The sequence below is a fragment of the Salvelinus alpinus genome, chromosome 6, assembly GCF_045679555.1.
Source record: "Salvelinus alpinus chromosome 6, SLU_Salpinus.1, whole genome shotgun sequence".
Lineage (NCBI taxonomy): Eukaryota > Metazoa > Chordata > Actinopteri > Salmoniformes > Salmonidae > Salvelinus > Salvelinus alpinus.
This window is the reverse complement of record NC_092091.1, coordinates 48,156,903-48,184,168: the sequence shown is the minus strand read 5'-3', so window position 1 is coordinate 48,184,168 and position 27,266 is coordinate 48,156,903. Positions and strand designations below refer to the sequence as shown.

Below are 27,266 nucleotides of genomic sequence, written 5' to 3'. Positions count from 1 at the left end.
ATCAGCTGATATCTCAAAGTGCTGTACAGAAACCCAGCCTAAAACCCCAAACAGCAAGCAATGCAGGTGTAGATACACGGTGGCTAGGAAAAACTCCCTAGAAAGGCCAAAACCTAGGAAGAAACCTAGAGAGGAACCAGGCTATGAGGGGTGGCCAGTCCTCTTCTGGCTGTGCCGGGTGGAGATTATAACAGAACATGGCCAAGATGTTCAAATGTTCATAAATGACCAGCATGGTCAAATAATAATAATCACAGTAGTTGTCGAGGGTGCAACAAGTCAGCACCTCAGGAGTAAATGTCAGTTGGCTTTTCATAGCCGATCATTAAGAGTATCTCTACCCCTCCTGCTGTCTCTAGAGAGTTGAAAACAGCAGTTCTGGGACAGGTAGCACGTCTGGTGAACAGGTCAGGGTTCCATAGCCGCAGGCAGAACAGTTGAAACTAGAGCAGCAGCATGACCAGGTGGACTGGGGACAGCAAGGAGTCATCATGCCAGGTAGTCCTGAGGCATGGTCCTAGGGCTCAGGTCCTCCGAGAGAGAGAAAGAAAGAGAGAATTAGAGAGAGCATACTTAAATTCACACAGGACACCGGATAAGACAGGAGAAGTACTCCAGATATAACAGACTGACCCTAGCCCACGACACATAAACTACTGCAGCATAAATACTGGAGGCTGAGACAGGAGGGGTCAGGAGACACTGTGGCCCCATCCGATGATACCCCCGGACAGGGCCAAACAGGCAGGATATAACCCCACTCACTTTGCCAAAGCACAGCCCCCACACCACTAGAGGGATACCTTCAACCACCAACTTACCATCCTGAGACAAGGCCGAGTATAGCCCACAAAGATCTCCGCCACGGCACAACCCAAGGGGGGGGGGCGCCAACCCAGACAGGAAGATCACGTCAGTGACTCAACCCACTCAAGTGACACACCCCTCCTAGGGACGGCATGGATTAGCACCAGTAAGCCAGTGACTCAGCCCCTGTAATAGGGTTAGAGGCAGAGAATCCCAGTGGAGAGAGGGGAACCGGCCAGGCAGAGGCAGCAAGTGCGGTTCGTTGCTCCAGAGCCTTTCCGTTCACCTTCACACTCCTGGGCCAGACTACACTCAATCATATGACCTACTGAAGAGATGAGTCTTCAGTAAAGACTTAAAGGTTGAGACCGAGTCTGCGTCTCTCACATGGGTAGGCAGACCATTCCATAAAAATGGAGCTCTATAAGAGAAAGCCCTGCCTCCAGCTGTTTGCTTAGAGGCCTGCGTCTTGTGACCGTAGCGTACGTGTAGGTATGTACGGCAGGACCAAATCGGAAAGATAGGTAGGAGCAAGCCCATGTAATGCTTTGTAGGTTAGCAGTAAAACCTTGAAATCAGCCCTTGCTTTAACAGGAAGCCAGTGTAGGGAGGCTAGCACTGGAGTAATATGATCAAATTTTTGGGTTCTAGTCAGGAGTCTAGCAGCCGTATTTAGCACTAACTGAAGTTTATTTAATGCTTTATCCGGGTAGCCGGAAAGTAGAGCATTGCAGTAATCTAACCTAGAAGTAACAAAAGCATGGATTAATTTTTCTGCATCATTTTTGTACAAAGTTTCTGATTTTTGCAATGTTACGTAGATGGACTGTACATGGACTGTACAACCATCAAGATTAATTGTCAGATTCAACAGAAGATCTCTTTGTTTCTTGGGACCTTGAACAAGCATCTCTGTTTTGTCCGAGTTTAAAAGTAGAAAGTTTGCAGCCATCCACTTTCTTATGTCTGAAACATAGGCTTCTAGCGAGGGCAATTTTGGGGCTTCACCTTGTTTCATTGAAATGTACAGCTGTGTGTCATCCGCATAGCAGTGAAAGTTAACATTATGTTTTCGAATGACATCCCCAAGAGGTAAAATATATAGTGAAAACAATAGTGGTCCTAAAACGGAACCTTGAGGAACACCGAAATTTACGGTTGATTTGTCAGAGGACAAACCATTCACAGAGGATTCTGTCTTTCCGACAGATAAGATCTAAACCAGGCCAGAACTTGTCCGTGTAGACCAATTTGGGTTTCCGCTCCGTTTGGTCGGACGGCCAGCTCTAGGAAGAGTCTTGGTGGTTCCAAACTTCTTCCATTTCAGGATGATGGAGGCCACTGTGTTCTTGGGGACCTTCAATGCTGCAGAACTGTTTTGGTACCCTTCCCCAGATCTGTGTCTCGGCACAATCCTGTCTCTGAGCTCTACTGACAATTCCTTTGACCTCATGGTTTGGTTTTTGCTCTGACATGCACAGTCAACTGTGGGACCTTATATAGACAGGTGCGTGCCTTTCCAAATCATGTCCAATCAATTGAATTTACCACAGGTAGACTCCAATGAAGTTGTATAAACATCTCAAGGATGATCAATGGAAGCAGAATGCACCTGAGCTACATTTTGAGTCTCATAGCAAAGGGTCTGAATGCTTCTGTAAATAAGGTATCTGTTTTTTATTTTTAATATATTTGCAAAACATTTTAACAAACCTGCTTTCCCTTTGTCATTATGGGGTATTGTGTGTAAATTGATGAGGAAAAACATTTATTTAATCCATTTTAGAATAAGGCTGTAACATTGTAACATAACAAAATGTGGAAAAAGTCAAGGGGTCTGAATACTTTCCAAATGCACTGTATATATACAGTATCAGTCAAAAGTTTGGACACACCGACTCATTCCAGTTTATTTTTTATTTTTACTATTTTATACATTGTAGAATAATAGTGAAGACATCAACACTATGAAATAACACATATGGAATCATGTAGTAACCAAAAACATGTGAAACAAATCCAAATATATTTTATATTTGAGATTCTCCAAAGTAGCCACCCTTTGCCTTGATGACAGCTTTGGACACTTTTGGCATTCTCTCAACCAGCTTCATGAGGTAGTCACCTGGAATACATTTCAACAAGGCACACCTGTTAATAAACAGTTGATTTATGGATTTTCTTTGCTTCTTAATGCATTTGAGCCAATCAGTTGTGTTGTGACAGGGTAGGGGTGGTATACAGAAGATAGCCCTATTTAGTAAAAGACCAAGTACATATTATGGCAAGAACAGCTCAAATAAGCATAGAAACGAAAGTCCATCATTACTTTAAGACATGAGGGTCAGTCAATCAGGAAAATTTCAAGAACTTTGAAAGTTTCTTCAAGTGCAGTCGCAAAAACCATCAAGCGCTGTGATGAAACTGGCTCTCATGAGGACCGCCACAGGAAAGGAAGACCCAGAGTTACCTTTGCTGCAGAGGATAAGTTCATTAGAGTTACCTGCATCTCGGATTGCAGGCCAAATAATATAAATATTGCCAAGAGTGTGCAAAGCTGTCATCAATGCAAAGGGTGGCTACTTTGAAGAATGTCAAATATAAAATATATTTGGATTTGTTTAAAACTTTTTGGGTTACAACATGATTCCATATGTGTTATTTCATAGTTTCGATGTTTTCACTATTATTCTACACGGTATCATGTAATGATAGGTGTGTCCAAACATTTGACTGGTACTGTATATGTGTGAATTCGGAAAGTATTTAGACCCCTTGACTTTTTCCACATTTTGTTACATTACAGCATTATTTAAAAATAGATTGATGACATTTGTATTTAATCTACACACACCCCATAATGACAGTAAAAACATGTTTTTAGAAATTGTATTTACTGTACATAAGTATTCAGACCCTTTGCTATGAGAATAAAAATTGAGCTCAGGTGCATCCTGTTTCCATTGACCATCCTTAAGATGTTTCTACAACTTGATTGGAGACCACCTGTGGTAAATTCAATTGATTGGACATGATTTGGAAAGGTACACACCTGTTTATATAAAGGTCCCGCAGTTGACAGTCCATGTCATAGCAAAAATCAAGTCATGAGGTCGAAGGAAGTGTCCGTAGAGCTCCCGAGACAGGATTGTGTCGAGGCACAGATCTAGGGAAGGGTACAAAAATGTTCTGCAGCATTGAAGGTCCCCAAGAACACAGTGGCCTCCATCATGCTCAAATTGAAGAAGTTAGGAACCACCAAGATTCTTCCTAGAGCTTGCCGCCCAGCCAAACTGAGCAATCGGGGGAAAAGGGCCTTGCTCAGGGAGGTGACCAAGAACACGATTGTCACTCTGACAGAGCTCCAGAGTTCCTCTGAGGAGATGTGAGAACCTTCCAATAGGACAACCATCTCTGCAGCACTCCACCAATCAGGCCTGGTAGAGTAGAGTGGCAGGACGGAAGCCACTCCTCAGTAAAAGGCTCATGACAGCCCGCTTGGAGTCTGCCAAAAGGCACCTAGACACTCAGAGAAATAAGATTAACTGGTCTGATGAAACCCTTTGGTTGAACCCTTTGGCCTGAATGCCAACCGTCATGTCTGGAGGAAACCTGTCACCATCCCTACGGTAAAGCATGGTGGTGGCAGCATCATGCTGTGGTGATGTTATTCAGTGGCAGGGACTGGGAGACTAGTCAGGATCGAGGGAAAGATGAACAGGGCAAAGTACAGAGAGATCCTTGTTGAATACCTGCCCCAGAGCGCTCAGGACCTCAGACTGGGGCGAAGGTTCACCTTCCAATAGGACAACGACCCTAAGCACACAGCCAAGACAACGCAGGAGTGGCTTCGCGACAAGTCTCTGAATGTCCTTGAGTAGCCCAGCCAGAGCCCGAACTTGAAGCCGATCGAACATCTCTGGAGAGACCTGGAAATAGCTGTGCAGCAACGCTCCCCATCCAACCTGACAGAGCTTGAGTTGATCCGCAGAGAATGGGAGAAACTCCCCAAATACAGGTGTGCTAAGCTTGTAGCGTCATATCCAAGAAGACTCAAGGCTGTAGTCAATGCCAAAGGTACTTCAACAAAGTACTGAAAAGTACTGAGGAAAGGCTCTGAATACTTATGTAAATTTGATATTTCAGTTTTTTTGTTGTTGAATAAATTGGCAAAATAATTAAAAACCTGTTTTTGCTTTGTCATTATTTGGTATTTTGTGTAGATTGATGAGTGGAAAAACAATTTAATCAATTTTAGAATAAGGCTGTAAAGTAACAAGGGGTCTGAATAATTTTCGAATGCACTGTATATATTTGAACATAGCATCCTGCAAATAACCAGCAGAGGGTGACTCCATTTTCACATTCACACTGTTGGTTATGCTTACAAATGGGATCATAGCTATAAAAGTAGCAGAGATCTCACCCTTGAACTTTGATATGCTCAGAGTATATTATGTTAAACAATATATTTAAAAAAATTACTTTTTCTAAATGTTGATTTTTCTATATTCATAAATGAATGTAAAACTTAAAAAAAACTTTAAAAGAAATCTAAATACTACTCATTGTACAGAGCAAGCGGTAAAGCTTCTTATGACACCAATATTTACTTTTTAGCACCTATAGATGAAGCTCTATGGAGTCTTAAAGGAGGCCTGGGTGAGGACAAAATGTAATAAATATGCCAACTTTGATCAATTATTTCTCATATGTTTTTAGATACAAATCTCAAATATATATCGACAATCCTTTGCCAAAAAGACTATTCAATAGTTTAAATTTCGTGAAATTTTCCAAAATCATGGTCTTTATTTTTGTCTGGGTTTTGCGAGGAATAACTCATTAGTGGATATTTTAGATTAAAAAAAGAAACTTTGGATAAAATCCACCATGAGTAGTCTAACTTATGTTGACATAGTAATGAAATGATAGCAAGCACAGTGTTTTTGTCATTTTTTCTAATGTAGGCCTCTGGACACACTATACAGAATTGGCCTCTGTTGAATAAGTGGGAGTGAAAATGCACTATGGAGGGAGAAAGTAGGGTAGCCTACATCTTTCATGTTACTATATATGGGCAAATTAATGACAAAACATCTCAGAACTTCACAAGTTTCAAGTTATTATTCAACAGATGGGTAATTTTTTCACTACCTTACATTCAAAATGATTTCACTTGTCCAATCGACAGATAGGCTCTGTGGACAGTTTTCAACTAACTGGAACTATTCTTAACATCGTTTAAGTTCATAGTCTCTAGGCCTATAGACAGTCCCCAAATTATCTCCAAATGTAACAGAATGAAGCAGCCGTGATTTATTGCTAAAACAAACTCTCAACTCTATTCCGCAACTTTGTGGCGTTGAGTTGTAACTATTTAAACATTTTCATAATTGTTACACCCTGCCATCAATAGTTTCAGTCGTTTGAGAGATTGTTTTGTAATCACGAAACTGTCCTAAACCCCTCTCGCGCAGGAGCTCATGAATAATTCATGAACAACTGCTGACACAGGCGTCGTAAAAAAGTTGAGTTAAACTTTGGGACGGGAGTGAAGTTCGGGCAGCACCAACAAGAGCTATCGAACTGGCCGAGGCAAAGAGAAAGTACAGTTCTTATTACTTTTCTAATGTAAGGATACATTTTAGTGTTTTTTTTTATCTAACTCTTTCAGAATTGTTTTAACGCGAGTTTGACGGCAGCAAGGTGATAACTATTTTTGTCCACACAGAGGAGGGTTTATGAACGTTTCAAGAGAGCTCAAGGTTTGATATCTCTCTTCGCCTCGAAACGTTTTCGTTGTATATTTTCTGTATTGCGTTGTATCTTTTCTACTAAGCCAAAATGAGCAACCCACTGCAGCCAATGCCAGGACAACAAGTTATCCATGTCGCTCAGGACCCTGATACGGATCTTGAGGCGCTTTTTGATTCGGTTATGAACCCGAAACCCAGTTCATGGAGGAAAAAAATGTTACCCGAGTCTTTTTTCAAGGAGCCAGATTCTGGATCTCACTCCCGACAATCGAGCACTGATTCGGGCAGCCACCCGCCCAGGCTCACCGTACAACACGTACGGTCACATTCCTCGCCCGCGTCCTTACAGCTTGGATTGGGAGCCAATCCAACTCCAAGCCCAGTACATCACTCGCACATCCGGCACCAGTCTTTCGATGTTGCCGAAGAGTTGCCCCTGCCTCCTGGATGGGAGATGGCCTACACGTCAACTGGACAGAAGTACTTTCTCAAGTAAGTTTTTTTTTATTATACAGAAAACACACAAATGTCCCCAGTCCCTTTAAAAAACAAAACACCAGGTTCAGTCAGTGCAAGCCTCACTTCAGATAACTTTGGTTCATCTCAAGTGATGGGCCTAAATGGGTTGTGGAAAATAAGTGTAATTTCAGTGTAAATCCCAACAACAATAGTTTTGGATCACTGTGCGGAACAAGTGGCCCCTTTGAGCGCTGTGTGGCCAGTTTGACTGTCTTTGTTTGGCGCTGTCAGCTAAGACCCTATAATGCCACCACTTATGCCGCGTTCAAAACAACTGGGAACTCGGAAATCTCCCACTTACGACTTCAGTCCGTTCAAAACAACTGGGAACTCGATCATCCAACTCGGAATTCAAACTCGGCCTCTTTCTAGAGGTCTGACTTTCCGACCTGAAGATCACGATGTCATGATTAGACCTCGTATTTTTCAGAGTTCCCAATTGTTTTGAATGCGGCATTGTTCACACAAGTCGAACCCAATAGCCTCAAATATTTTGCGTGAGCCGCAGCCTACCTGTCTGTGCTTGCAGTGAACACTGTCAAATTTTTCATGCAGGCTGGAAGGTTAATCTCATTGCTAGAATTAGTCAGTGTGTTGTGCTAGACCTATATAATAATATAAACAAACACCTGGCCCTAGTAAACTTTAGTGAAGTATCTATCTCCTCCGTACTTCCGGCGCCGGAAAGAGATGGCTGCCTCGCTTCGCGTTCCTTGGAAAATATGCAGTATTTTGTTTTTTTACGTGTTATTTCTTACATCGGTACCCCGGGTAATCTTAGGTTTCATTACATACAGTCGGGAGGAACTACTGAATATACGATTAACGTCAACTCATCATCGTTCCTACCAGGAATATGACTTTCCCGAAACGGATCCAGTGTCTTGCCTTCCACACAATACAATGGATCTGATCCCAGCCGGCGACCCTGTGCGACGCCGAAAAAGGGGAAAACGTGGCGGTCTCGTGGTCAGGCTTCGGAGACGGGCACATCGCGCTCCACTCCCTAGCATACTACTCGCCAATGTCCAGTCTCTTGACAATAAGGTTGATGAAATCCGAGCACGGGTAGCATTCCAGAGAGACATCAGGGATTGCAACGTGCTCTGCTTCACGGAAACATGGCTAACTCAAGGGACGCTAACGGAGTCGGTGCAGCCAGCTGGTTTCTCCATGCATCGCGCCGACAGAAACAAACATCTTTCCGGTAAGAAGAGGGGCGGGGGGGTATGCCTTATGATTAACGAGAAGTGGTGTGATCATCATAACAACACACAAGAACTCAAGTCGTTCTGTTCACCTGATCTAGAACTCCTCACAATCAAATGTCGACCGCATTATCTACCAAGGGAATTCTCGTCAATCATAATCACAGCCGTATACATTCCCCCCCAAGCAGACACATCGATGGCCCTGAACGAACTTTATCTGACTCTTTGTAAACTGGAAACCACACACCCTGAGGCTGCATTCATCGTAGCTGGGGATTTTAACAAGGCTAATCTAAAAACAAAACTCCCTAAATTCTATCAGCATATCGATTGTGCTACCAGGGCTGGAAAAACACTAGACCATTGTTACACTAATTTCCGCGACGCTTATAAGGCCCTCCCCCGCCCCCCTTTCGGAAAAGCTGACCACGACTCCATTTTGTTGATTCCAGCCTACAAACAAAAACTCAAACAACAAGCTCCCGCGCTCAGGTCTGTTCAACGCTGGTCCGACCAATCTGAATCCACGCTTCAAGACTGCTTCGATCACGCAGATTGGAATATGTTCCGCATCGCGTCCAACAACAATATTGACGAATATGCTGATTCGGTGAGCGAGTTCATTAGGAAGTGCATTGACGATGTCGTACCCACAGCAACGATAAAAACATTCCCAAACCAGAAACCGTGGATTGACGGCAGCATTCGCGTGAAACTGAAAGCGCGAACCACTGCTTTTAACCAGGGCAAGGTGACCGGAAGCATGACCGAATACAAACAGTGTAGCTATTCTCTCCGCAAGGCAATCAAACAGGCCAAGTCTCAGTACAGAGACAAAATCGAGTCGAAATTCAACAGCTCAGACGCAAGAGGTATGTGGCAGGGTCTACAGTCAATCACGGATTACAAAAAGAAAACCAGCCCCGTCGAGGACCAGGATGTCTTGCTCCCAGACAGGCTAAACAACTTTTTTGCCCGCTTTGAGGACAATACAGTGCCACTGACACGGCCCCCTACCAAAACCTGCGGGCTCTCCTTCACTGCAGCCGAGGTGAGTAAAACATTTAAACGTGTTAACCCTCGCAAGGCTGCAGGCCCAGACGGCATTCCCAGCCGCGTCCTCAGAGCATGCGCAGACCAGCTGGCTGGTGTGTTTACGGACATATTCAATCAATCCTTATCCCAGTCTGCTGTTCCCACATGCTTCAAGAGGGCCACCATTGTTCCTGTTCCCAAGAAAGCTAAGGTAACTGAGCTAAACGACTACCGCCCCGTAGCACTCACTTCCGTCATCATGAAGTGCTTTGAGAGACTAGTCAAGGACCATATCACCTCCACCCTACCGGACACCCTAGACCCACTCCAATTTGCTTACCGACCCAATAGGTCCACAGACGACGCAATCGCAACCACACTGCACACTGCCCTAACCCATCTGGACAAGAGGAATACCCATGTGAGAATGCTGTTCATCGATTACAGCTCAGCATTTAACACCATAGTACCCTCCAAACTCGTCATCAAGCTCGAGACCCTGGGTCTCGACCCCGCCCTGTGCAACTGGGTCCTGGACTTCCTGACGGGCCGCCCCCAGGTGGTGAGGGTAGGTAACAACATCTCCACCCCGCTGATCCTCAACACTGGGGCCCCACAAGGGTGCGTTCTGAGCCCTCTCCTGTACTCCCTGTTCACCCACGACTGCGTGGCCATGCACGCCTCCAACTCAATCATCAAGTTTGCGGATGACACTACAGTGGTAGGCTTGATCACCAACAACGACGAGACGGCCTACAGGGAGGAGGTGAGGGCCCTCGGAGTGTGGTGTCAGGAAAATAACCTCATACTCAACGTCAACAAAACAAAGGAGATGATTGTGGACTTCAGGAAACAGCAGAGGGAGCACCCCCCTATCCACATCGACGGGTCAGTAGTGGAGAAGGTGGAAAGTTTTAAGTTCCTCGGTGTACACATCACGGCCAAACTGAACTGGTCCACCCACACAGACAGCGTTGTGAAGAAGGCGCAGCAGCGCCTCTTCAACCTCAGGAGGCTGAAGAAATTCGGCTTGTCACCAAAAGCACTCACAAACTTCTACAGATGCACAATCGAGAGCATCCTGTCGGGCTGTATCACCGCCTGGTACGGCAACTGCTCCGCCCACAACCGTAAGGCTCTCCAGAGGGTAGTGAGGTCTGCAGAACGCATCACCAGGGGCAAACTACCTGCCCTCCAGGACACCTACACCACCCGATGTCACAGGAAGGCCATAAAGATCATCAAGGACAACAACCACCCAAGCCACTGCCTGTTCACCCCGCTATCATCCAGAAGGCGAGGTCAGTACAGGTGCATCAAAGCAGGGACCGAGAGACTGAAAAACAGCTTCTATCTCAAGGCCATCAGACTGTTAAACAGCCACCACTAACATTTAGCGGCCGCTGCCAACATACTGACTCAACTCCAGCCACTTTAAAAATGGGAATTGATGGAAATTATGTAAAAATGTACCACTAGCCACTTTAAGCAATGCCACTTAATACAATGTTTACATACCCTACATTACCCATCTCATATGTATATATACTGTACTCTATATCATCTACTGCATCTTGCCATCTTTATGCAATACATGTACCACTAGCCACTTTAAACTATGCCACTTTATGTTTACATACCCTACAGTACTCATCTCATATGTATATACCGTACTCTATACCATCTACTGCATCTGCCATGCCGTTCTGTACCACCACTCATCCATATATCTTTATGTACATATTCTTTATCCCTTACACTTGTGTGTGTGTGTAAGGTAGTAGTGTGGAATTGTTAGGTTAGATTACTGTTGGTTATTACTGCATTGTCGGAACTAGAAGCACAAGCATTTCGCTACACTCGCATTAACATCTGCTAACCATGTGTATGTGACTAATAAAATTTGATTTGATTTGATTTGATTTGTGCAATGTGATCACAGACCACCTCTAGTGTATTGTGCAACAGCAGTGAAGTTGTCTTTGGTTTCGTTCTCTGAGCCCCAGCCGGTTAAACCACAATGGCTGTAGTGTTTCTAATCCTCACCCATGCACAGGGATAAATCATATTTTATTTGTCACATGCGCCAAATACTACAAGTGTAGACTTTACTGTAAAATGCTTACTTATCATCTCTTTCCCAACAATGCAAAGTAAGAAATTAGCGTAGAAATAAAGGAAATGGTAACACAATAAAATATAAATAATGACACTATATACAAGGGGTACCGGTACCGAGTCAATGTGCAGGGGTACGAGGTAATATGTACATGTAGGTAGAGGAAAAAGTGACTTGGCAATCAGGATAGATAATAAACACAGTAGCAGCACTGTGTGTGAAAGTATGTGTGTTTGTGTGTGATATCAATATGTGTGTGTGTGTGTGTGTGTGTGTTGGAGAGTCCAGTGAGTGTGCTTAGAGCTCGTGCAAATAAAAAATGGGTCAATGCAAATAGTCAGGGTAGCCATTTGATTATCTGTTCAGTCTTATGGCTTGGGGGTAAAAGCTGTTCAGGAGCATTTTGGTCCCAGACCGGTACCGGTTGCCATGCGGTAGCTGAGAGAACAGTCGATGACTTGGGGGGCTGGAGTCTTCGACAATTTTTAAGGCCTTCCTCTGACACCGCCTGGTATAGAGGTCCTGGATGGCAGGGAGCTCGGCCACAGTGATGTACTGGGCTGTATGCCACTCCCCTCTGTAAGCACCTTACGATCCGATGCCAAGGAGTTTCCATACCAAGCAGTGATGCAGCCAGTCAAGATGCTCTCAATGGTGCAGCTGTATAGCTTTTTGAGGATCTGGGGACCCATGCAAAATCTTTTCAGCCTCCTGAGGGGGAAGAGGCATTGTCGTGCCCTCTTCACGACTGTGTTGATGTGTTTGGACCATGACAGGTACTTAGTGATGTGGACACAGATGAACTTGAAGCTCTCGACCCGCTCCACTACAACCGTCTGTGAATGGGGGCGTGCTCCGCCCTCCGTTTCTTGTAGTCCACGATCACCTCCTTTCCTTTGTTTTGCTGACACTGAGGGAGAAGTTGTTGGCCTGGCACCACACTGCCAGGTCTCAGACCTCCTCCCTATAGGCTGTTTCATCGTAATCAGTGATCAGGCCTACCACCGTTGTGTTGTCTGCAAACTTTGATTTATTTAACCTTTATTTAACTAGGCAAGTCAGTTAAGAACAAATTCTTATTTACCCACGAACTAACCCGGATGACCCTGGGCCAATTGTGCGCTGCCCTATGGGATTCCCAATCACGGCCGGTTGTGATATAGCCTGGAATCGTACCAGGGTCTATAGTGATGCCTCTAGCACTGAGATGCAGTGCCTTAGAACGCTGCGCCACTCGGGAGCCCACACTTAATGGTGGTGTTGGAGTAGTGCACGACCAAGCAGTCGTGGGTGAACAGGGAGTACAGGAAGGGACTAGGCATGCACCCCTGAGGGGCCCCCGTGTGTAGTTGCTTACCCTTATTACCTGGGGGCGGCCCGTAAGGAAGTCCAGGATCTAGTTAGAGGGAGGTGTTTAGTCCCAGTGTTCTTAGGTTAGTGATGAGCTTAGAAGGCAATATGGTGTTGAACTCTGAGCTGTAGTCAATGAAATGCATTGTCACGTAGGTGTTCCTTTTGTCCAAGTGGGTAAGGGAGGTGTGGAGTGCAATAGGGATTGCGTCATATGTGAATCTGTTGGGGCAGTATGCGAATTGGAGTGGGTCCAGGGTGTCAGGGATGATGGCGTTGATGTGAGCCATGACCAGCATTTCAAAGCATTTCATGGCTCCAGATGTGAGTGCTACGGAGTGATAGTCATTTCAAATCAAATTATATTGGTCACATACACATATTTAGCAAATGTTATTGCGGTTGTAGAGTTGTGTGTTCCTAGCTCCAACAGTGCAGTAGTATCTAACAATTCACAACAATACACACATCTCAATGTAAAATAATTGAATTAGGAAATATATAAATATTAGGACAGGTTACCTGGGCGTTCTTGGGCACAATGACTATGGTGGTCTGCTTGAAACATGTAAGTATTACGGACTGGGTCAGGGAGAGGTTGAAAATATCAGTCAAGACACTTGCCAGCTGGTCAGCACGTGCTCTGAGTATGTGTCCTGGTAGTCCGTCTGGCCCTGCTGCCTTGTGAATGTTAACCTGTTTAAAGGTCATACTCAAATTGGCTACGGAGAGCATGATCAGACAGTCGCCCAGAATAGCTGGAGCTCTCATGCAAGGTTCAGTTTAGCTAGCCTCGAAGCGAGTATAGAAGGCATTTAGCTTGTCTGGTAGGCTCGCGTCACTGGGTAACTTGCGGCTGGGTTTCCCTTTGTAATCCTTGATAGTTTGCAAGCCCTGCCACATCCTACGAGCGTCAGAGCTGTTGTAGTAGGGTTCAATCTTAGTCCTGACGCTTTGCCTGTTTGGTGGTTCATCTGAGGGCGGAGCCAGATTTCTTATAAATGTCCGGATGAGTGTCCTGCTCCTTGAAATTAGCAGCTCTAGCCTTTAGCTCAGTGTGGATGTTGCCTGTAATACATTGCTTCTGGTGGTGATATGTACGTCCGGTCACTGTGGGGACGACATCGTAGATGCACTTATTAATAACTGATATGGTAAATTCTTCAATGCATCAGATGAATCCTGGAACATATTCCAGTCTGTGCTAGCAAACCAGTCCTTTAGCTGAGCAGCCGCTTCATTGGCCCACTTCCGTATTGAGCACGTCACTGGTACTTCCTGTTTGAGTTTTTGCTTCTAAGCGGGAATCGGAAGGATAAAGTTATGGTCAGATTTGTCAAATGGAGGGCGAAGTAGAGCTTTGTTTGCGTCTCTGTGTGTGGAATAAAAGTGATATAGAGTTTTGGTTTTTCCGCCTCCAGTTGCACAGGTGACATGCTGGTAGAAATGAGGTAAGACCGATTTCGGCCTGGTTCGGAATGTGCAGTATGTAATTCGCCTCAGTGTCATTTGAAGTAGAAATCCTCATCCACATCGAGGTTAGTGATCGCTGTTCTGATGTCCAGAAGCTCTTTTCGGTCATAGGAAATCATGGCAGAAACATTATGTACAAAAAAAGTTAGGATCAGATAAAAAATAAATAATAATAATGGCATAATTGGTCAGGAGCCCGTAAAACAGCTGCTATTGCCTCCAGCGCCATCTTTTCAGAATAAGTGACCTTTCACCTCTCACTTTAGCACATGCCCAAGGTATACTGATACGAAATGTGTGTGTTTGACAATATCAATGTGAGGCTCTGTTTTGTAACCTGTTTCAAACACACACACACCTGTGATCCCTGTTCTTGTTCACCTTCATAAGAAAGGGATTACCTCTGAAAATAAAAATGACAAACTAAATAAAAAGTGATTACCTTATCAGTGCAGAGCCTTCCTCTGCTGGCTCATACCTCTCCTGCTGGAGACAGTCAGTCTTAATGCAAATGAGTGTTGTGACTTATGACTCTGTGGAACAAGATGACCAGGCAGACCCATTCTTCCCTGCCCCAGGGGTCACCATGGCTATCTGACTAGGCAGAGGTTAGGGCTGTGTGGTAGGGGTCAGCTCAGCAGGGTGTCCTCTATAGAGGCAGCAATTATAGAAGGTGTGAACACACCCTGATCTCCACAAAGTCTCACTGCAGCAGAGGCCTCTCTGCTAAAACATACACTCACTTCATACACTTCTTATTTAATATATATATTTTTTTACACACTTACCTAGATCTGTTCCTGGATTACTCTATTTAACAGTATCAACAGCCCATCAAGACATTAGCCTGATGTTCATTGTCTCCAAGAGTAATCCATATCAGTTCAACATTAGCTTAAACGCCAGTTGACCAGGTGAAATAATGAATAACAATACAGAGGGGGTGTTTTTCCCAGGAAACAGGCAGGCTGAAATGTAAACACATAGTGTGAGATGATGAGAGAAGCAGAGGGACATGGCTGGTCTGTACTGCCTGGCTCTATGGCTGGCTGGCTGTATGCTGACCCTCAGGAGAACTAGCCACGTCAGGAGAACAACCACGGAACAGACAGAACACTGATCAGTAGGTCTGGCTGTTCATTAGCTAGATAACTTTCCACAGAAAAGGGAGAGGGGGTTGGCTGTGCTTGCATGTGACGATTTTGTAATGGGAGAAAAACAGAGAGGGGAGGAGAGACTGAGAGATGGGAAAGAGCGAGAGGGGGTGGACAAGTGGGAGGGAGAGAACGAGAGAAATAGAAGGGTGTGAGAGTGGAAGGAGAACAAGTGGGAGTGAGAGGCAGGGAAAGAGTTTGAGGGGAGGGATGGAAAGACGGAGCGGCTGAGGCTGTTCTTTGTGAGCTCTCTTGTTGGCACCTGTGGAGAGGAGGAAAGGAAAGGAAAGGGAGGGAACGACTGCAGTCTAACCCCAGGCTCAAGGAGGTGTCTCCTCTCCCTCTCCTTTCTCTGGTTCCCGGCCGGGGGAGAGAACATGCCTGCTCATGCAGAGGTTTTCACAGTTGGCTCTGTCACCACCAACAAAGCTGGGAGCCCCGGCCTCACCGCACCCTGCAATTAACTAGGCAGGAAAACAAAGTCTGCCTGCTCGTCCCGAAGCTACTGGATCTTTTTAGTTTCACTCTGAGCTCTTTGTTAAGGATGCCACTGCTGCTCCATCATGTCTCCTGTCCTGTCTGCCTTTTAAAACCCTTTAAGGCATTCGTTTTTTCAGAACTTTTTCTTTGTTCTATTGCAGAATTTTACTGTACAGTTGAATGTTCCAAAAAAGGATGGGATACACTGTGTGTACTACTCAAATGAAAAATAATAGGGTTAAGGCCTTTATGGCTTTAGAGTCCTGACATTTTTTTGAGTCCTGTGGTAACACCTGGTAATAGGTCAGACATGTAGAGCTGGGACAATAAACCGAAAATTACTGACATCGACATTGCCTTCCTCTCACCAAAGCATTTTGCATAAGTCTGTAATTTTCTGTGATTATGCGACACAACGTTCATGTAGATTGTACTTAAACCATTATTTACTAAAACCATTACAATAATAGTCGATGCGTTATGTTGATTCCTGCTAAAAAAAGTAAATGCCTGTCCCTGTTTTGCTGTCAGCTGTTGTGTGAGCGAGCCACTTACTCACTCTCCCCACTGTGTACATGGAGGAGGGAGATATGCATTCAGAGAAGCACAAGCATATGTGACCTACCATCTCATACAATGTAGTTGGAGGAAACAAGTAATGCTGCTTTAAAAGTTCATAAATGTATAATCCCATTTAGGAGCAAAAGGCATTCAAACATTTTGCTGTGATTTTCACACTTGCTCTACATTAATCGAATCCTTGGGAAACATAGAGAAAAGGAATACTTTCACCAAATTTCCAAAATGGATTCTCTGAACATTATCTCACCAAGTTACCCCATTAGGCAAACCATTTACAGTATTAAATAGCCTATTGTTGTATAATAAAGTACCACTCCCATTGAACAGATCAAATCAAAGTTTATTTGTCAAGTGCGCCGAATAGAACAGGTGTAGAAGACCTTACAGTGAAATGCCTACTTACAGGCTCTAACCAATAGTGCAAAAAAGGTGATAGGTGAACAATAGGTAAGTAAAGAAATAAAACAGTAAAAAGACAGGCTATATACAGTAGCGAGGCTACATACAGACACCGGTTAGTCAGGCTGATTGAGGTAGTATGTAGATATGGTTAAAGTGACTGCATATATGATAAACAGAGAGTAGCAGCAGCGTAAAAAGAGGGTTTGGGAGGCACACAATGCAAATAGTCCGGGTAGCCATTTGATTACCTGATCAGGAGTCTTATGGCTTGGGGGTAAAAACTGTTGAGAAGCCTTTTTGTCCTAGACTTGGCACTCCGGTACCGCTTGCCATGCGGTAGTAGAGAGAACAGTCTATGACTGGGGTGTCTGGAGTCTTTGACAATTTTTAGGGCCTTCCTCTGACACCGCCTGGTGTGGAGTTCCTGGATGGCAGGCAGCTTAGCACCAGTGATGTACTGGGCCATACGCACTACCCTCTGTAGTGCCTTGCGGTCAGAGGCCAAGCAATTGCCTACCAGGCAGTGATGCATCTAGTCAGGGTGCTCTCGATGTTGCAACTGTAGAACCTTTTGAGGATCTCAGGACCCATGCCAAATCTTTTTAGTTTCTTGAGGGGGAATAGGATTTGTCGTGCCTTCTTCACGACTGTCTTGGTGTGTTTGGACCATGACAGGTACTTAGTGATGTGGACACAGATGAACTTGAAGCTCTCGACCCGCTCCACTACAACCGTCTGTGAATGGGGGCGTGCTCCGCCCTCCGTTTCTTGTAGTCCGCAATCATCTCCTTAGCCTTGGTTACATTGAGGGATAGGTTGTTATTCTGGCACCACACGGCCAGGTCTCTGACCTCCTCCCTATAGGCTGTCTTGTTGTTATCGGTGATCAGGTCTACCACTGTTGTGTCATCTGCAAACTTAATGCCAGTGTTGGAGTCGTGCCTGGCCATGCAGTCGTGGGTGAACAGGGAGTACAGGAGGGGTCTGAGCACGCACCCCTGTGGAGCTCCAGTGTTGAGGATCAGCGTGGCAGATGTGTTGCTACCTACCCTCACCACCTGGGGGCGGCCCGTCAGGAAGTCCAAGATCCAGTTGCAGAGGGAGGTGTTGAGTCCCAGGATCCTTAGCTTAGTGATGAGCTTTGAGGGTACTATGGTGTTGAACGCTGAGCTGTAGTCAATGAATAGCATTCTCACATAAGTGTTCCTTTTGTCCAGGTGGGAAAGGGCAGTGTGGAGTGCAATAGAGATTGCGTCATCTGTGGATCTGTTTGGATGGTATGCAAATTGGAGTGGGTTTAGGGTTTCTGGGATAATGGTGTTGAAGTGAGCAATTACCAGCCTTTCAAAGCACTTCATGGCTACGGACGTGAGTGCTACGGGTCTGTAGTCACTTAGGCAGGTTGCCTTTGTGTTCTTGGGCACAGGGACTATGGTGGTCAGCTTGAAACATGTTGGTATTACAGACTCAATCAGGGACATGTTGAAAATGTCAGTGAAGACACCTGCCAGTTGGTCAGCACATGCCCAGAGCACACGTCCTGGTAATCCATTTGGCCTCAGTGTTGCTTGCCGCGAAGCGAGTGTAGAAGCTCGCTTCGCGGCTTGATTTAGCTCTTCTGGTAGGCTCGTGTCACTGGGCAGCTCGCAGCTCTGCTTCCCTTTGTAATCTGTAATAGTTTGCAAGCCCTGCCACATAAGACGAGCGTCGGAGCGTGTGTAGTAGGATTCAATCTTAGCCCTGTATTGACGCTTTGCCTGTTTGATGGTTCGTCGCAGGGCATAGAAGGATTTCTTGTAAGCTTCCGGGTTAGAGTCCCCCTCCTTGAAAGCGGCAGCTCTACCCTTTAGCGCAGTGCGAATGTTGCCTGTAATCCATGGCTTCTGGTTGGGGTATGTATGTACAGTCACTGTGGGGACGACGTCCTCGATGCAAATTGATAAAGCCAGTGACTGATGTGGTGTACTCCTCAATGCCATCAGAAGAATCCCGGAACATGTTCCAGTCTGTGATAGCAAAACAGTCCTGTAGTTTAGCATCTACTTCATCTGACCACTTTTTTATAGACCGAGTCACTGGTGCTTCCTGCTTTAATTTTTTGCTTGTAAGCAGGAATCAGGAGGATAGAGTTGTGGTCAGATTTACGAATTGGAGGGCGAGGGAGAGCTTTGTACGTGTCTCTGTGTGTGGAGTACAGGTGATCTAGAATTTTTTTCCCCTCTGGTTGCACATTTAACATGTTGATTGAAATTTGGTAGAACTGATTTAAGTTTCCCTGCATTAAAGTCTCCGGCCACTAGGAGCGCTGCCTCTGGGTGAGTGGTTTCCTGTTTGTTTATTTCCTTATACAGCTGACTGAGTGCGGTCTTAGTGCCAGCAACTGTCTGTGGTGGTAAATAAACAGCCACAAAGTATAGCTGAAAACTCTCTAGGCAAGTAGTGTGGCCTGCAATTTATCACAATATACTCTACTTCAGGCGAGCAAAACCTAGAGACTTCCTTAGATTTCATGCACCAGCTGTTGTTTACAAATATGCACAGGCCGCCCCCCCCCCTAGTCTTACCGGAGTGTGCTGTTCTATCTTGCCGGTGCAGCGTATATCCCGCTAGCTGAATATCCATGTCGTCATTCAGCCACAATTCCGTGAAACATAGGATATTACAGTTTTTGATGTCCCGTTGGTAGGATATTCGTGATCGTACCTCGTCTAATTTATTGTCCAATGATTGCACGTTGGCGAGCAGTATTGACGGTAACGGCAGCTTTCCCCGTCGCCTTCTCCGGGTCCTGGCCAGGCATCCGGCTCTTTGTCCTCTGTACCTGCATCGCTTCCTCTTGCAAATAACGGGGATGTCGGTCCTGTGGTGTGTTTGGAGAATGTCTTGTGCGTCGTCTTTGTTGTAGAAAAAATCGTCTTCTAATCCGAGGTGATTGATCGCTGTCCTGATATTCAGAAACTCTTTTTTGCTGTAAGATACGGTTGCAGAAACATTATGTACAAAATTATTTACAAATAATGGTCAACGAGAGCAGATACAAATTCATTGCTTTAACTAATTATGATAAATGTAAAGAAAATGTTGAGCAATGCAATAAAGTAATGACTTTTCAAATATGTTACCTTAGTCGTTATATTGGCTGACAATTTATTAGCTATGCTGTCCTTACAAACCACATAGCGTATCATTACAGCAGTATGTACCGGTATGTTGTTAGCTAGCAACCTAACGTTAGTTGGTTACTTATACATCAAACTTGCCAGTATATTAACTATAGGCTATCTAACTAACTGCCAAATGTTTATTGACTTGATTATTTCCTGTCATTCTTAGCTTAGCTAAATGGTATAGTCGTTGTGCGTTCTCAATGGACATTCGGGTGCTTCCGTAAATTCGCTCTGGCTATCTACTCCGATTTCAGAGCACTCTCGTCTGAGTGTACCAGAGAGCGCGAATAATGAATATACGAGCACTCAACACCCGTTATGGCCGGTGTCAGTAAACGTCGGTAAAAAAGCGTAATTAATTTGTTGCCAGCAGCACTCTGGATAACAAGAGAACTGGCTAACCAGCTCTGCTAGGGTGAGTAAAATGGTCAGAGTGGTCTCATATATGTGTCTGGAAGTAGCTAGCAAGCTAGCCAACGTTAGCTTGGGTGCTTGACTGCCGTTGTAAGGTCAGAAAGCTCAAATCAACTCTACTCCTCAGCCCGAGCGTCCAATGTCCCCCCCCCCCCCCCCCGAGAGCCAAACGCTCTGAATTTACGGACAATCTGACAATGCTCTGAATTTACGAGCGCACTCTGGCACTCCAGATTGAATTTAAGAACACACCCAAAGTTATAAAATAATAGTAAATTGTTATGCTAACTAGATTGTTGATGCTGTTGCTAGCAAGCATAGCAACAGCATCAACTTCCGGTAGACATGCGAATAGTTAGTACGCTCAACTGAAAGCATACTGTTCATTTACAGTATACTAAAATTAACTAGTAGTATATACTCATTAAGTAGTTTAGTATACAGTATGTTAGTATGAGTATTGGAACACAGCTAAAGGTTTTTAAGTAACTTTGCTGCAGGTTATGATATGAACAAAGGAATCTAGCCTGAGAGCATATTTCTCTCCTGTCCTTTGGAGCAGGACATGTAATGTCCATGGCCTTTTCATTGCAAAACTCCCTTATCTTCTTAAAAATATATGTTTGCCGAGTTGTGTCCAGTCCGGGGAATGCTTTCACATCTCTGGGAGGAAGGACGTCAACATTGTACAGCAGCTGAAACCTTGTTACATCTGAGTGAAAGGCCACAACAACACCAGGCTCTAGACAATTAAAGCTGTGAAGGAGGAAAGCAGACAAAATAGACAAGACATTAAAACCTTGCATACCAGCAATAACATTCATTCAATAACGTCCAAGCAATAAACTCCAAGTACAAAGAAAAAAATTGCAGAATTGTTGCTTGTTCACCCATGATCATCTTGTACTGGTGGTTTATGCTGAAAGACAAATTCCAGAAAAATTGGATAAAACATGAATTAAAGTCCTATAGCTTGCTATTTATTGCCTGTTGACTGCTACAGCTGTACTAAAATGCCCTGTACACGCCTGCTTCCAGCCCAACAATGGCAATGCAGACACAAGATAACTAGCTAGATTTAGCAAACGTTAAGCTTCATAATTACCAGCTGGCTAGATGTAAATGGTATTCATCTAGCTAACCAGCTAGTAGAGCATGCAAAAAAACTACCTTGAAATCTATAATCCAATAGCTATTTAGCTATCATTTCATTGTGGCTAGCCAACTTAGCATGTGTCCCTATAACGTAACATGGTGTTTGATTAACTTGCTAATCGATTAGCATTCGGACCACAGTGGCCATCTGTAAACAATGGCTCATTGCTGGATAAAGCAAGCTACAATGGTACCAGTATGCCATTGTCTAGCTAGCTAGCAATATAGCTAACTATAGCTAGCAATCAAATGTATTTATATAGCCCTTCTTACATCAGCTGATATCTGAAAGTGCTGTACAGAAACCCAGCCTAAAACCCCAAACAGTAAGCAATGCAGGTGTAGAAGCACGGTGGCTAGGAAAAACTCCCTAGAAAGGCCACAACCTAGGAAGAAACCTAGAGAAGATCCAGGCTATGAGGGGTGGCCAGTCCTCTTCTGGCTGTGCCGGGTGGAGTTTATAACAGAACATGGCCAAGATGTTTAAATGTTGTTCAATGAAGATGTTCAAGATGTTCAATGAAAGCTACATGCGTTATTGTCTCAAAGTAGTTATCTTGGCATTTTAACTGTAGACTCTTACCGGTCTATGGATTATAATGAGTCATGGCAGACTGAAACACTTTCAAAATAATCCTTCCCACTCGGCTTCAACCAGTCCAGACTGCGTTAGCGACAGAAGACAGAGCTGTGTCGATACCAGCAGCTGTATTCAGGACAACACTGGTATTGAAAGCTGTAGGTACACTTTGCATGTAGTCCATGATTCAAATATTAGTAAAAACTATGGATCTTTCAAATATCTGCGGTAGCATAGAGCAGGATGTGCCATTTGACAGAAGCCTTGAGTGACAGAATGGACTCTCGTTCTCGTGAATGTCCCAGCCCCCTCATCTCAACCAATCATGGTTCGGCAAGATTTTGTATTTTCTCAGTGTCTTAACAACTTTGTGATTTCACATTTTATTTACATTTACTGATTACATATGAGTTTGTTATTAAGGCACATGAAAGCTCACATCTTCAAAAAGGCATTTTTCCCCCCCAAAAAATGCATTTTGTTGAAAAAAGGTTTTTGGTTCAAATGCCTCTCCTGTAAAGTAGTGACGTGCGTCATATGCTCAGCTATCTGTAACGGGTCACATATGACCGTTGCTCAAAATGCAATTGCGGGAAAAATACAGTTTTCAAAGCAACTACTGTTCTAGTTACAAAGAGGACAGTGTTTCCACCAAACGGACTTGCTGCAGATAAAAGTCAGTGCATGAGGACATAGTGCACACAATGTACTTTTTCGGTCATGTACCGAATAAAAATCAAAAGTTCAATGTGTTTCTATTTGCATTTTCAATAAAATGGCAAATGTATCTGCTCTGGTCTTTGCACGTGCGCTCTAGCCAACAGCTCACAGAAACAGTGGGCGTAAGCTGTGCAGGTAGGCTAGACTACATGATAAGAATAATTTTTATTTGTCAAATGGCAGTCAAGCATCAATCATCCTGTCACCAGAATAAGACCCTCAATATTTATTGAACAGGAGCAACAAGATCACTGTGCACTTTCACCACCCTGTGAAGTTAATCTGTAGCCTAATAGACTGCATGGCTTCCCGAATCATAGTGGACCACACACACCTTATCATCACACACCATATCATCACGTGACTCCAAGAGTACTTTGATATGATGGTTATTATATCAATATTTGTGCAGAACAGCGTTTCCACCACCATTTCTCGCTTAGTTCATTTTACAGACACAAACAGATCCCACTATGTCAAACGAACCAATGATCGGTCTTTAGGCTATGTACCCTATTTTGCATTGATAAATCTAATCTCAGTGACTGTTCAAACAACACTGTAGCCTTCTTAAGTTATTGGAATCCCCCGAAAAGGTATTTTATTTAGACCGCTGCTTGCCGTGTGATATTATTTTTTTTCTGTTCTTGACAAAAAAGTATGACATTCTATTTTTAGCTGAGACGGGAGCTATTACATTACAGCAGCATCTCAAACTGGTATACCTTTGTAGGTTACACTGGCAAGTAAAATAATATTTGCCAGGGCATATTATTTTATTATAAATCTGATTATTTCACATGAGGGAGATGTGGAAAGCTAAAAGACTAGCTTGCTTGCTGATTATTATTTTTTAGCAAGCTGCTAGCTGAGGAGCCTACAGCCTACTGGCAGACACAAAATTAGGTCATGTAAAACAAACCTAAACTTGTAATTACATGTAGCTATTATTTAAATATGCTTTTCTTTCAAATTAGCTTAAATTGTGAATGTTGCTATTTGGGAGTCTAGGAATGCATGGACCGGTGAGGCATCATGTTACCAAAAGGTGCGCGTTGCTCCAAAAAATCTGACTCCCCCGAAGCGCACGCGCACCAGTATAATAACAGAGTAAAGTGAGCGGAGAGCTTAACCCTGCGTTCCCAAGCTGGACTGAGTAATAGCTGCCTAGCTCGCTTCAGTAGGCCTGATAGAGGTGTGTGGGAGGTACAGTACACAGTATAACTTACTGTAAAGTCTTACTGGTCTGTGTGATAGGGAATGATGGTGAGAGGGATAGAAAGAGTGATAATAGAGAGAGGGAGATCTGCGTGGGTGGCTTTGACATCCCTGGATTCAGGACTGGAGGAGGTAGGTGATTAATGCTGAGGCAGAGGAGCAGAGAGGTCAATCAGTGTTTAGCTAACCAATGTCTTGTTCTCTGCTGGGTTGAGTTAGTACAGGTGTTTGAGTTGGGACTGAGATCTGGACAGTCTGTCCTGATGCATTGAGGCGGAGGTGAAAGTCATGACACCGGAGAGAATGGAGGAGATAAACGAAACTTCATCTTCTGCTTGGAGCCCTTCATAGATCCTTACATGTCTGCTATCTAGTTTATGCCTAGTGTACTGCCTTCATCTGGGCTGCAGACTCCAAGCTGTATGTGTGTGTCATACACAAGGCTGTTTCACGCACTGCATACCAGGGTGTCTGCTTTACTTGGAAAGCCCAAAATTCCTCAATGTATGGATGTTTTTTTGTAACAATCTATGAATAATAAGGGTAGTCTGTAATTAAGCATGAGTTTGATGTTAGATGGCGGTCAGTATCTTCAAAGTGCTTCATACAGACCCACATGAATCAGACCTAAATCTGATGCAAGTTGAATTCTGTGTAGCTGAAATTCTATGGCAGATTTTATATGTAATGTATAACAACATATTGGTTGTGATTGTTTCCATTTGTGGAATCTGACCTATCACAGACCAGCCGTATCTGTAGTGCTGCCTGTGTTTGTGTCCTGGTCTTATCAAGGTTCCGACTGAGAAGTTGTTGCCAGACGCGTGTTTATAATAAACACTCAAACGAGCACAGACACACAGGCCCAATCGAGCCAATGCTTGAGTTAGACTAACCATGGCCTGGTTTCCCAGTAACAATGGAACTTAGGCTTACGAGTGTTTTTAACGATGCATCTTTTCTACATCAGATGTAGAGATGTAATATGCATTTCCCAAAACACCACGCAGAGAGAACAGTCGCTAAGGGCGTCATGGGTCATGTATCTACTGATGGGATCGAAAGACCGTAGCCTACAAGTAGCAAAATGGAACTCAATTTATTGAACATGAAATGTATTTCAGTATGATCTGTCGGCGCCGACAGAGATGGTCGCCTCGCTTCGCGTTCTTAGTAAACTATGCAGTATTTTTTTTAATGTATTATTTCTTACATTTTTACCCCAGGAAATCTTAAGTCTTATTACATACTGCTGGGAAGAACTATTGGATATAAGAGCAACGTCAACTTACCAACATTATGACCAGGAATATGACTTTCCCGAAGCAGATCCTCTCTTCGGACCACCACCCAGGACAATGGATCTAATCCCGCAGCTGACCGAAAACAACGGCGACGCAGAAGGGGCATGCGGCGCGATCTTCTGGTCAGGCTTCGTAAACGGGCACATCGCTCACCACTCCCGAGCATACCACTCGCCAATGTCCAGTCTCTTGACAACACGGTAGATGAAATTCGAGCAAAGGTTGCCTTCCAGAGAGACATCAGACATGGTAACATTCTCTGTTTCACGGAAACATGGCTCTCTCAGGATATGTTGTCGGAATCGGTCCAGCCACCGGGCTTCTCCATGCATGGCGCCGACAGAGATAAATACCTCTGGGAAGAGGAAGGGCGGGGGTGTATGCTTTATGATTAACATCTCATGGTGTGATCATAACACACAGGAACTCAAGTCCGTCTGCTCACCCGACCTAGAATTCCTTACAATCAAATGTCGGCCATTCTACCTACCACGAGAATTCTCGTCAGTTATAGTCACAGCTGTGTACACTCTCCCCCGCCCTCCCTTCGGAAAATCCGACCATCTTGCTCGTCCCCGGTATAGGCAGAAACTCAAACAGTATGTACCAGCTACGAGAACCATTCAACGCTGGTCTGACCAATCAGAACCCACGCTTCAAGATTGTTTTGATCATGCGGACTGGAATATGTTCCGGTCAACCTCCGAGAACGACATATTTAATCGCTCCCTATACTAGTCTGTCCCCATATGCTTCAAGTTGGCTACCGTTGTTCTTGTACCCAAGAAGGCAAAGATAACTGAACTAAATGACTACCGCCCCGTAGCACTCAGTTCTGTCATCAAGAAGTGCTTTGAGAGACTAGTCAAGGATCATATCACCGCCACCTTACCGGCCACCCTAGACCCACTTCAGTTTGCATACTGCCCTAAAAGGTCCACTGATGACGCAATCGCCATTGCACAGCACACTGCCCTATCCCATCTGGACAAAAATAATACCTATGTAGGAATGCTGTTCATTGACTACAGCTCAGCATTCAACACCATAGTACCCTCCAAGCGCATCAAACTGGCGGCCCTGGGTCTCAACCCCTCCCTGTGCAACTGGGTCCTGGACTTTCTGACGAGCCGCCCCCACCCTCAACACTGGGGACCCACAAGGGTCAGCCCTCTCCTGTACTCCCTGTTCACCAACGACTGCGTGGCCATGCACGCCTCCAACTCGATCATCAAGTTTGCAGACGACACTACAGTAGTGGGCTTGATCACCAACAACAACGAGACAGCCTACAGGGAAGAGGTGAGGGCACTCGGAGTGTGGTGACAGGAAAACAACCTCTCACTCAACGTCAACAAAACCAAAGTAGATGATCGTGGACTTTAGGAAACAGCAGAGGGAGAACTCCCCTATCCACATCAGATGGACAACAGTGGAGAAGGTGGAAAGTTTTAAATTCCTTAGCGTACACATCACAGACAAACTGAAATGGTCCACCCACACAGACAGTGTGGTGAAGAAGGCACAACATTCCCTTCCTCAATCTCAAGAGGCTGAAGAAATTTGGCTTATCACCCGAAACCCTGACAAACGTTTACAGATGCACAATCGAGAGCATCCTGTCGGGCTGTATCACAGCCTGGTACGGCAACTGCACCGACCTCAACTGCAAGACTCTCCAGAGGGTGGTGCGGTCTGCACAACGCATCACCGGGGGCAAACTACCTGCTCTCCAGGACACCTACACCACCCGATGTCACAGTAAGGCCAAAAAGATCATCAAGGACAACAACCACCCGAGCCACTGCTTGTTCACA

General features: G+C 44.6%; 1 protein-coding gene across 4 annotated transcripts in view; it reads left to right on the top strand.

Annotated features, from left to right (window-relative positions):
- Positions 1-6,302: 6,302 nt before the first annotated feature.
- Positions 6,303-27,266, top strand: part of LOC139577578 (WW domain-containing transcription regulator protein 1-like) — an 85,026-nt gene continuing 64,062 nt past the window's right edge. For 2 of the 4 annotated variants that reach the window (XM_071404690.1, XM_071404688.1), the window contains exon 1: positions 6,322-7,058. In XM_071404690.1, coding sequence (XP_071260791.1) covers positions 6,655-7,058 — 404 coding nt within the window. In that variant the 5' untranslated portion in view covers positions 6,322-6,654. Of the gene's footprint in view, positions 7,059-27,266 lie in introns of all 4 variants that reach the window. The other 2 variants (XM_071404691.1, XM_071404692.1) reach the window with 2 other exon arrangements.